A 12,057-nucleotide genomic window follows, 5' to 3' on the forward strand; every position below is an offset into this window, starting at 1 on the left:
ATCACATTCGACAACTCTCTCCACCCTCGAATACAAATACTCAGAATTGAGTTGACTTCGAGTAACATTCAGATTCAGATTAGTTTGATCATATATCAAGAGAAGGCTTGAAACCTAGATTCAAGATTGCCGAGATCTTAGTTGTATTTTCAAGTAAAGTATCGATTGGGGAAGGGGGGATGGGGAGGGTGGAGAGAGGAGCAAGAAAAAACTGGTTTGATTTTTAACATTTATGATGATAAATCATTAAGGGATTTGCAATATCTTAAAAGGCCCTGAATATTTCGTATAAAAATTCACATACACAAGTTTTGTAAAATAGTGCAATATCCACTAATGTGCTCAAAGTGCTTTACAAGAGGTCCCTGGATAACAGCAACATTTAACATGTAGGAAGGGAAATTACGCCTGTTAGGCGATATTACAATTTTTTTTTCCGACAGACAACGTTGCCAAGTACCCATTTTAAACCTGAGTACGATGAGAGAATGTGAGTAAAGAGCCTTTTCCAAGGACTCAACTATGCACTGAGCGAGGCTCGAACCCAGGACCTTCAGATCCGAAAGTGAGTGTCATACCACAAGACCATATAGCCGCACACATACACAGTAATACTGGTACACATGAATAACTTATGCGATTGGAATTTACATTGGTCAATTGCTTTGTTGCAAGATTTGCAGGGATGGGCATATAATGTCTTTTGCATCTCGTGAACTATAATATGGAAGATTGTCTACAGCAATTATGCCAATCCTAAAAGTGTACTCAGCATGGTAGGAAAGTTTTGGAAATGTGCACAGATAAATTTAAGTATAACTACTTACCTCAATCATAATGTATAAAATATAAAAACATACAAAAGTCTAAAATGGCAATTACTTATCAGACAGTAATTTAATATCATTTCTATGGCATGATAAAAATTACTGATAAAACGAGTTTCTAAAAATAATGACACACACTTCTAAACATCGTACCTTAACGTCTGTCCCATCAGTTGGCATGAAATCTTCATACAAATATGATCCTTTTGATCTGACTCGACAGAAACGCAAGTACACACTACTCCTGTCTTTTATCTGAAAAATGTTAAATTACAATCATGACAGTTTTTTTACAAAGAGAGCAGAAACTGTGATACGACTCAAGTTTCATTAAAGTTAAAATGTTATCACAATTACTGCGTTCTCTTGGTGAAAAGGATTAGATCTGCAATTATACAAACTTGAGCAATTATATAGTGCAATATCCAATAAATGTGCTTTACAGGTCCATAGCCAACAGCAACACTTAACATATAGGACGAGAAATGATGTCTGTTAGGTAATGTTACAATTTTTTTTGGACAAAGACAACGCTCTCAACAACCAGGTACTCATTTCACACCTGAGTACGGTGAGAAAATGTGAGTAAAGAGCCTTTTCCAAGGATTCAACAATGTGCTGCTTAGAGCTGGACTCAAACCCATGACCTTTTGATCCAAAAGTGAGTGTCATATCACGAAACCAAATAGCTGCACAAGTATAACTGGATAGAGATTCGGAGAAATTATGATTTGAAGGAAATCCTGTAGAAACAGGAAAGGGTTAAAATTAAATGAAGTGTATTTCTGATGCTTTACGAGAAATTGTAGCATGAATTTTACAAATCTTAATGGAAGCTTGGTCTTAAATTGAACTAATTCTTAAATTCAATCCTTTCCCACCACACCACTCCCTAATCTTTATCCTCTTTTTCCATGTTTTTTGGGGGGTTTTTTTCCCCTTATTATTAGATCACTTTTCTTAAATAAGTTTGATTATGTACAATATGGCTGACTTGTTTTTGATTTTAAGGGTTTTACGGTGCTTGAGACACATTTAGGTCATATCAGCACCAGTAAAAAGAAGAAAATAGAATAGTCAAAATATTCTAGATTTACTATCAAAGCACCCAAGAAAAAGTAAGACAAAGGGGAATTGGTTAAAATAGGGAGCGATATAGATTATTCCTAGAGCATACGATCAATGTACTTAGTTTGAGATCACCTTTAAGTCTCATCCAGACACCAGCACAGGATCCCACTAAGAGGAACATACTCAAATGTTTACGGAATATATAATTAACAATACATAACAGAGAGATGATTTACAAGGAAAAAAATATCACCTCCCAAAACTATAACTATACAATTGACTGCTTCCCTCCCAGTCAAGGACTCCAGCCAGAGCTGAGACAAAACTAAGTAATCCCATTCCAGGACAAACAGAAAGCAACTCGGAAAACAGATATAAGGGGATAGAAGACACAGCATGACCTCCTGCCCACCATGGGAGGTCAAAGGACGGCGCCCAGTATGGCTGACTTACTTTACGAAAAAGCCTGGTACTCCCCCCACCAGCAGCTTGAGGGAAATAGATGTAAATGTTGTGGTCTTCAGCATCCACAGGCTTCTCCACGAAGGGTTTCATAAACAGGTTGCCATTGAATTCTATAGAGTCCTCTGTCTCAATCACTTGACCTTGAAATAAAGTTTTAAAAGTATAATCTTTCGGAAGACTAAATGCTAAATACTAATAAACTGATATTCATGACATAAAAGGTGTTACAGAAGTTGTTTAACTCCTAAGACAAAACAATAAACAAAAATGAACAAAACAGCTTTAAAAAAGTTTCAGGCTCAAAACCTTTCTTCAGCCAACAGCAAAAAAAAACAATTAAAACATAAATACATCACTTAACAACCCACGTTAATTTGTTTCTTGCTGTGCTGACGAAGGGTTTGTCCCCGAAATGTCCATTGTCTGTATTGTTCCTATACGAAGCCTCTCTATTTTCATTCTTTCGTAAGTATTGTAATATGATGACATGGAAGCTATATTAAAATTTTTAAATAAAATCATTGTAGAGGTAAAAATATAATTTTGAAACCCTGACACTGACATAAAAAAATAAATAAAGAGATAATTTTACAATTTTTTTCTCTAAAAAATAATTGGCTGAAAAAAAAAAAAAGAAAAAGATCCAATTCTGGAAAATTTGAAAATTTTAACATGAGGAAGGCATATGGGGCTATGTGGTCTTGTGGTATGACACTGGCTTTCAGATCAGAAGGTCCTGGATTCGAGCCTCACTCAGTGCATAGTTGAGTCCTTGGAAAAGGCTCTTTATGCACATTCTCTCACCGTACTCAGGTGTAAAATGAGTACCTGTTAACAGCGTTGTCTCTGTCTGAAAAAAATGTAATATTGCCTAACAGCTGTCATGTCTCGTTCTTCATGTTACTTGTTTCTGTTGGTCAGAGACCCTTGTAAAGTGCTTTGAGCATGTTTGGTGGATATTACGCTATTAAAAGTTCAATTTAATTTAATTTTTATGTAAAAGACTCAAAAGAAAAGTTGTAGTTACAATCAGGATCATTTTCTCTGTCCAGCACAGCATAACGTGGGTGAGGTATGTTGTTTTCTTTCATCATCGAATAAACTTTACGTCTGAGGATTAAACAGAAAAAGATATTTGTACAGAGAGCAGACAACATATGTATTCTTAAATATGTCTTTTAACTCTATCGAGAGAAAATGAATTTAATTTCTAATAATTGGGGCGACGTGGCCTTAAGGCATTGCACTGTAACCTGGAAGGTCCCGGGTTTGAGCCCCGCTTCAGGCAATTTCGTTTTTTGCCTTGAGCAAGATTAATAACCTCCAATTTGCTCACTTAGACAACAGGGGTGATTCCTGTTAACATCAGACATCTTGTTTGATGAATTATCTACATTCCTTCGTGGAATGCCTAGGCGACGATATCTTATAATGTCGTGGCGAAAGGTCATAGAAGAACAAATAAAAGAAGAAGAATATATGTTTCTGATATATTCATTTAAAACATTACTTCACTCAAGCATAATACTAGATTGAACCCACTGGTCACATTTATAATTTCCTTATCACATGACTCAACTATGTGGTCTTGTTTCAATAGCAGGAATAAATTGACATCACTCAGCTCTTTGTTACTGATTTTAGACAGCCATTTTAACAATTAGATCTCACTAAATTTTACCAATCAGACTATAAACGCTCAAGGTTACATAGTTTTGTGTGTTGGTACATTACATATGGCTGGTGGATGTTGTGAGTATTTTACATCAATAAGAAAGCACATTATCAGGAGGAAGTTGAGAAAAAGCTGAAAAGCCATTTTCAAGTTTTATCATAGATGTTTTCTGATTGATTGTTTAATTAGTTGTTTTATTTATAGTTTTCATTTGTCGAATGTAATTTTTTATTCTATTTTGTAAAACATATATATGTGCGACTGCTGCATGGGTCTTTGCATGGAGTTAGTCTAATGGCATTGTAAAACGCTTTGAAGTTTTGGCATTTCATGTTATAAAAGAGTACTTTTTCATTATTAATAAAATTATAAGATTTTTTTAGTACATTTGACATGTCATGTGGGATTTTCTTACTCCACATTATTGTTAATAAAAAAAAGTACACATATATCTTTTGTATTTGTGTTGATTGTGTGAGCATCTATCCTGAGTGCTCTCGTGTGTATGTAGCAAAATGAAACAGAAACAATATAAATACAAAGTGTGTTTTTCTTATATATAACCTCTGCCATACCTGTCTTGGAGAATGTACTGCATCTCTAAATCATTGACAATGAAAGGATTCCTCAGATTCTTGTATGCAATGGCTTTGTCTAGGGGGAATCCGTGGGAGAAAAATGAGACAAGGCCATTCACTATTGGCCATTCTTCCACTGGCTTGTTTAATATTGTGTCCTCATCAAATACCAAAACCTAAAAATGGAAAACAACAAAAATAAATGAGCTCTGAAACAAAAAATTTTTAAAAAGCAAGTCCACTTGAGCACAATACTGGTTGCTTATCTCAACTTATATCATGTATGTAAATGAAAATGTACCACATGAACACAATAATGGTTGCTTATGTCAACTTATAGCATGTGTGTAAATGAAAATGCACAATCTATTTCTTATTTTTATAAGATTGGGGTACCAATGAATTTTAGTTGAATAATAAAACATATTAAGTTCTAGACGAACTGAGGTGTTGATAGTTATATAGAGAACTAATTGCTGTCCACATAGACCAGAGTTATTTTTCAGTTGTGCAAATAAAATTGTTAACATTTTTATTCCACGGTATTATGTGTCACTGTAATGTTCTAATAAAACCTTACAGGTATCATGTTTTGTCTTGCATGCTATATGTTTTATTATTGGTTTCGGACCCCTTGTAAGAGACTTTTCATATCCGGCTTCATAGTTGACTAATTTTAAAATAAGAAGACTGCACATTAATTCATACAGATACACGACAGATCTTATCATGTCATATGATGTTAAGTTCATGTTAAAAGTACTGCACTTAATGATCCAGAATGCTTGTATTGTTGGTTTAAACTTTCACTGATGACAATCTTATTTTGTTTTGCATTGCTTTGAAAATGTCTTACAGATGATCAACCATCCTTGATCAGTTTCCTTGGCTGTCCTAGGTATAGAGGTAGAGACTTTGCCTCATAAGCAAAAAGACTGGGAGCAGTTGAAAATTTTTTCTGAATCCTCTACCTGCCCGTCCATGGAATTATTTTCAATATCCAAAGGATAGCAAGCAATTGCCACAACCCAATTAATGCTACAAAAACCGAGATAAAAAAAAATAATCCCAGCTTCACTACCTTATGGCCCTAGGACTTCTAGACAAGATATCACTTTCATCTCCGAGCACATCACTCGGTACCCGACTGTTTCTTTGTTGAAATTCTTGTTAGAGTATCTTTTCATTTATTCATTTTAAAAACATGTACATTTGATTAAAATTTATTCAATAAAATGATGATCAAAATTAGGATTTAATTTAGGACTTCAAAATTGAATAAATCAACGACATCATCATACCTGGAGCCTGTCAAAATTGTCCACCAATCGTCGTATGATTTCATTCATGGGTTTGGAGGATGACTTTTTAGCCATGGCACAAATACCCAACACAACTTTACGATCCTGAAATTAAATGATACAGAGAACTTTTGAGATCTTATATTTCAATTTCTTGTTTTTATCAACAGAAGTGTCTGCTCCACTCACTTTTCTGAATTAAAAATTCACCCCAAATACCAGAGCATACTCAATGTCTCAATCATTTCTATGTTACATGTTTGTGTTGAGAATATTGGATATTAAGCTTAAATGCTGGCCAACTTACTTCGCGGCGTTTGTGTGTGTTGAACCTGTGACCTCAAGAATTTGGGGAGAGAAGGCTCTAACAAGACTAGTGTTAGAAGCGACCTTTTTTGGAGTCGTGGATAGCTCATATGGTAGAGTCACAATCTCCCCGGCCAGGCGAAGTTGTCGTACCAGTAAGGTCGCGGGTTCGAGCCCCCATCGCCGCTGCGAAATTTTTATTCTCTGTTGTCTTCTGGCACTTTCCTACTCACTTCATTTCTTATTATTATAAAATTATTATGCTATTTTTTCAAATTATTAAAATAGCTTGGGTGACTATCTATCCTTTTTCCTCCTTTTCTTCAAGATAATCATCCGCTTTAGAAGTAAAGAGTAACATTTCAAATTATTTATTTACCGCTACTTTAATAATGCCATGACTTACAGATGTCTTTTCCCAATCCCAATCCTAAATAATAATCTAAAGACAAGAGGAATGCATAATGACATCGAGGTGAAAAGCACTTAATAATCAATTCTCAATGACCAACCACGGGCAACCAAACTTTCAAATACATTTGCGAGTTGGCTATTATTGTTGGTACTATTTCCAGAAAGTTTTACTAAAACACAAATGGTCTTTATACTGGCATAAACATTAACAATAGTGTCACATGTGACCCACCTCGTCAGTCTGGTACTTTGCTGGGATGAATTAGATGAACTTGAATTAAGTGACCAGTTGACCAGAATTCAGATTTTTTTTTTTTTTAATTTATGAAAACAGCTATTTTGATATAAGTGAATTGTAAGCATCAGGTTCACCTTAACAATAATAACATTTTGCTAGGTCAAAAAAAAATTTTAAATTGAGCTTGTATATAACAGAATATCCACTTAATGTGCTCAAAGTGCTTACAAGGGGTCCCTGGCCAACAGCAATACGTAACATGTAGGTAAAGACATGACGCCTTTTAGGCGAGATTACATTTTTTTCGGACACTGCTGTTAACCGCCAGGTACTCATTTTACACCCGAGTACAATGACAGAATGTGAGTAAAGAGCCTTCTCCAAGGACTCAACTATGCCATACCACAAGACCAACATAGCTGCACATATGTTGGTCACATATAGTGTTGATGAGCTAGTCTATACTTCAACAGATTAAATATTCTACAAAGTGAAAAAAAAACACATAAAATAACGAAAAAAGAAAAAAAACAACAACAAACACCAAAAACAACAACAAAAAAACATAAAAATACAAACGAAAAGAAATCGGTCAACACTGACATCATCCTCATCTGGAAACTCAGCCATGAGCTGTTGCTGTAGTCGACAAGCATGCTGGATGTTGAGTGGAGATGTTTGAAGACGAATATCACTTGAGGAGACCTGAAATCTGCCTCTACCCTGTAAGAAAAATAAAATAAAATAAAGCCTTCATTTTTTATACAAAATACAAATGATACATGAGTAATTCAAGTAATTCTCGACTTCTTCAAGATTGCTTGTAGTAAAATCTAAACCATGAACTAAATCCAGCCACATTGAAGCAATTAAAAAAAAAAAACAAAAAAAAAACAAACTTGAAGGTACATGAAAAACTAAGATATAAAAAAACTGCTTTAAAAAAAGAAAATATGAAAGGAAATCTAGCACAAAGATAAGGTCAATTTTTAAAAAAAAATACTATTTCATATTAATTTCAGAGGCTATTTATTCACTTCCACTACTATGCATCTTTAACTTCGAAGGAACTTTTAAAATAAATAAATAAATTTATAAACTAACAATAGATATGTATCTGAATTCATTTTAAAATGTGACTACAAATTAATAGCAGTGGAAAATGCCAAAGCTGGTCTACATTTTTTTTTTTAAGCTCTCTCTCTTCATTTCCCTCAAACAATTTTCTTACTAAATCTCAATTTTTAATAACATTTGTATATTTTGATGAATACCAACCTGCATTGCACTCAAATAGTTTGGAAAGCGTAGATAGTCGTAGGCAGCCTGCTGCTGGTGCTCCTTGAAGGTAATATTACTACTATCCTCGACAGCACCAGTACTTCCTCTTTTTTTCCCCAGTACTGTTTGATGAGGATTATTGTCAGTGCTATTATAGCTTTTGGACGATGACTTGGACTTTGGCCATGTGCTGTTGCCAGATGCTGATGCTGCCATCAGCGGAAATGACCGATGGGATGATATCTGAAGTTGGATATGGGTTTGCAGTAGGCATAGAGTCGATTAGAATACAATCTGGGAAGACAAATTTCATAAATCAAATTTTTAAAATGATGAAGCCCTGATTTTCAAACAATCACATGTCACAGACACTGTTCTCAATGCTCTTCAAAATTCCTCAAAACGTAATCAAATTTGCATCTCATATGTATAATTCACCTGTTAAAACTTATTTGTATAAAAAGTCTTTTTTCCTTCAATATGCGCCACTGACTATAGCTATGCACTCATTAACAACTGAGTCGAGAGCAGAAATGTGTTATTAAGTTCCTTTCCAATGGCACAAAATGCTGAGGCCAAAGTATATTTATGAGCCCTTCCAGTCACCTAACATACTCAACATTGCTTTTATATTAAATGTTGATCAACAAGGCATTGGTCGATGAGTCTAGAAGTGACAAACGTATTATGACAAATTTTGTCATAATACATTTGTCACTTGTAGACTTATCCACAAACACCTTGTTGATCGTCATTTCTTTGAAACATTTACTTGTACTTTACTGTGATCATTGAGTCATCGAGACAGTGGCGTAATTAATGCACATAACCATGCAATGCTTATAAATACCTATCAGATGAAGCCATCAAAAAATTAAAACATAACACCACTACTGCAGGGGCAGTGTGGCTCAGCGGTACGATCTTTGCTTTGTCAGTTTGCTGCGCTGCACTGGGGCTGAATTCCAGTCTCCCTTTGGAATAAACCCTGGAGACAAATTTCCCCTATGAGATGAATAAAGGAAATTTTATTTTCTTGGATCATGATGAAAGTTATAATAATAATAATCATATTTTTTTTAAAATAAATAATAATAGGGAGGCCTTCCGAAAGCTCCTATATCCCCAGTATTCTTTTTTTTAAAACCGCCTTCTAGAACATTATACACAAAAAAAATTTTCACCCTCCTAAAACATTATTTTAAAAAAAGAATACTGGGGATGAAGGAGCTTTCGGAAGGCCTCCCTAATAATAATATTAATAATAATAATAATAATAATAATAATAATAATAATAATAATAATAATAATAATAATAATAATAATAATAATAATAATAAACGAAACGAAGTGGCAATTTGGACCCGAGTCTGAATTGCTTTCCGTGGCAATTCGGACTCCTGCCACAATGCGCCTGCGCAATCACAGGAAGTGTTGAGAGTGGAAGCTGGCTCGAAAGTGAAGCGTGGTAAGATGGGGGGAAGCTGCTCGTTCTCAGTTGTCAGTCGGTAGGAGGGCGAGTGAGCGAGCAAGTCACGTTTTAGAACTCTCAAAGATGACTACCTTCAAAAGCGGTGATCTATTATTCCCCTTTGTCTTACTTTTTCTTGAGTACTTTTTAATTGTAATTCTAGAACTTTTTGCTATCCAATTTCTCCATTTTTACTGGCGCTGATATGACCTAAATGTGTTGAAGCTCCTTAAAAAACAAAACATGGATCTAAATATTCGTGGTCTTTGGGAGATTACAATTGTAGTCGCAATTGTTAACGTTAACGATCAATTTGCCCTCGCATAGAAAAAAGAGTGTCTTTGTGTAATGATTGGAAGATTTATTTGATTTACCATGAGCGTGTTGCAAAAGATACATGAATGACATATCTCTACATTATATATTTTGCCATTTGCGGCCGCGAAAAAGTGCAGAGAAAGGAGAATAATATGACTTTGGGATTGAGCGTTTTATTTAAAAGGCAGTATAGGTCGGGCTTTGACAAAAGGAGTATCTTAATTCTTTTTTAATTAAAAAAATATGCAGTTTTATTTCTAAATATAAAAATAGAGGCGATTCTTGGCAGCAAGTCATGCAATAGAGCCCCGCCACTGGGGTAGGGGCAGAGTACTGTCTAATACTAATATTATTAGATAATACTGGACTATGTGCCTATTAATAAAATAAGCACTGGTTGAATACGGAGAGAAAATGATCAACTGGTAATGGGATTGGTGGGGGGGGGGGGGTAACCCACAAACGACCGAGGCGCTGGATGCAGGCAGGGGAGAACATGGTGATACGAGATCAAAGAGAAAAAGCCACCAGCTCTTCTGTTTTTATTGAATTAGAGATACTCATGAGTGTGTGTGTGTTTAGGAAGACCAATAAGGTTTCTATAGCTGCAAACGCAATAGTAACTGAGAGTTTCACTAATGATACTTTCTTCTTTTTCTTCTTCTTCTTCGTCTTGTGGAAACCTCCAATATTGTCGAGGATCACTCCACAGTTTGTAGTGTTTTACATTTGAAACTTGCTAAAACTCTGCACATCATACTAATTAAAAATACTAATGATAAGTTCATCATTCGGGCGCATTGCATTGCAGTATTCCGAATCGAAGAGCCATGGAGAGTTATTCAGACTCAACCCTGGTTAGCCACGGAGTTCTATTCAGTTTAGACTCGAGTCCGAATTGCCACGGGAAGCAATTCAGACTCGGGTCCAAATTGCCACGGGAAGCAATTCAGACCCGGGTCCGAATTGCCACGGGAAGCAATTCAGACTCAGGTCCGAATAGTCTTTTCCTAAACAAAATAAATGAACTGTATTGTATAGACTTCAACTTCAATTATAATTTCCACGGTGAAAATAATGTAATCAGGCGAACTCTAAAAGCTTTAATACGTCCACAAATCGATTGAATCATAACATAATATGTCTAAATAACTAAATAAGAGATCTCATCTCTAGGTCTAGAGAGGCCTACTAGAGAGGTACTTATCGAATCGATGCTTACCTAAAAAAGTCATTTCACCATTGTGCGGTTGTGAGACACAGAAGACAAAGCTATCCTCCATTCCAATTCGTCATTATAAAAAGGTTAAGCACAGCTCATTCAAAAAACAGTAATAGACTTTGAAAGTTATTCTAATAATAAAACCGTTACTTTTGTTATTGACTGTTATGGGAAACCAGTTGGTTGTAGTCTAGGTCAGATAAGTTCAATCAAAGCAAAATAATAAACCTCGTCTAGATATCTTCAAATGAGAGCCGATTCAAAGTATGATATAAACTTATCCGAAATTGAACATTTCTTTAACTTTATTATTATCATTATTTCCGATAATTAGAGCATGAAGACGTGAATTATGGAATGTGGAGAACACCGGAGATAAAAAGAACACCCTCTGCCTCAACCCGTAGAACCATAACAGATAGCAGTAGCAGACATAAACACTAAGAACCACTAGAAATTAATGGGCTATAGTCGTTATCAATACTCAGCACTGAAGTTTGAGCAGTTTGCTGCTTATTCGATATTTTGTTTTTAATGCCATTGCTCCCCCCCTGTTTATGAACTACCAATAGATTTTTGTTTTATTTTATTTTTAATTTTCAGGATGGATAACGAACATTTTGACGCCCAATAAAAAGGTAGTATTTCATTTTCATGGTCCTAAGGGCCTTTAGTTTTATTTTGTAATTGATTATCCATAGCATCGTTAGCATTCGATACTAGTCGATATTGATTAGCGGTCATCCTTGTTAGAAATAGTGCAGTAGGTTAGCCAAGGTAAAAGTAGGTAGGGCTAACTGGCTCTAAAATCTCGTCGCCTTTATTATAATCTTGCTTCCGTTTGATCAAAATATTGCCACTCACTCTCACTCTTTTTTTGGTTTGCATAA

General features: G+C 35.1%; 1 protein-coding gene across 17 annotated transcripts in view; it reads right to left on the reverse strand.

Annotated features, from left to right (window-relative positions):
• Positions 1-11,657, reverse strand: part of LOC144967475 (inositol hexakisphosphate and diphosphoinositol-pentakisphosphate kinase 2-like) — a 100,631-nt gene extending 88,974 nt beyond the window's left edge. For 16 of the 17 annotated variants that reach the window (XM_078904779.1, XM_078904777.1, XM_078904778.1 and 13 more), the window contains exons 1-8: positions 11,168-11,657; positions 8,154-8,450; positions 7,479-7,598; positions 5,918-6,022; positions 4,614-4,792; positions 3,391-3,473; positions 2,352-2,503; positions 981-1,082 (exon numbers count right to left, since the gene is read on the reverse strand). In XM_078904779.1, coding sequence (XP_078760905.1) covers positions 981-1,082; positions 2,352-2,503; positions 3,391-3,473; positions 4,614-4,792; positions 5,918-6,022; positions 7,479-7,598; positions 8,154-8,372 — 960 coding nt within the window. In that variant the 5' untranslated portion in view covers positions 8,373-8,450; positions 11,168-11,657. The remainder of the gene's footprint in view (positions 1-980; positions 1,083-2,351; positions 2,504-3,390; positions 3,474-4,613; positions 4,793-5,917; positions 6,023-7,478; positions 7,599-8,153; positions 8,451-11,167) is intronic. The other variant, XM_078904765.1, reaches the window with a different exon arrangement.
• Between the last annotated feature and the right edge of the window lie 400 nt (positions 11,658-12,057).

The sequence above is a fragment of the Berghia stephanieae genome, chromosome 3 (assembly GCF_034508935.2).
Source record: "Berghia stephanieae isolate SIO BIC M18660-M18661 chromosome 3, UCSD_Bste_1.3, whole genome shotgun sequence".
NCBI classification, from domain to species: Eukaryota; Metazoa; Mollusca; class Gastropoda; order Nudibranchia; family Aeolidiidae; genus Berghia; species Berghia stephanieae.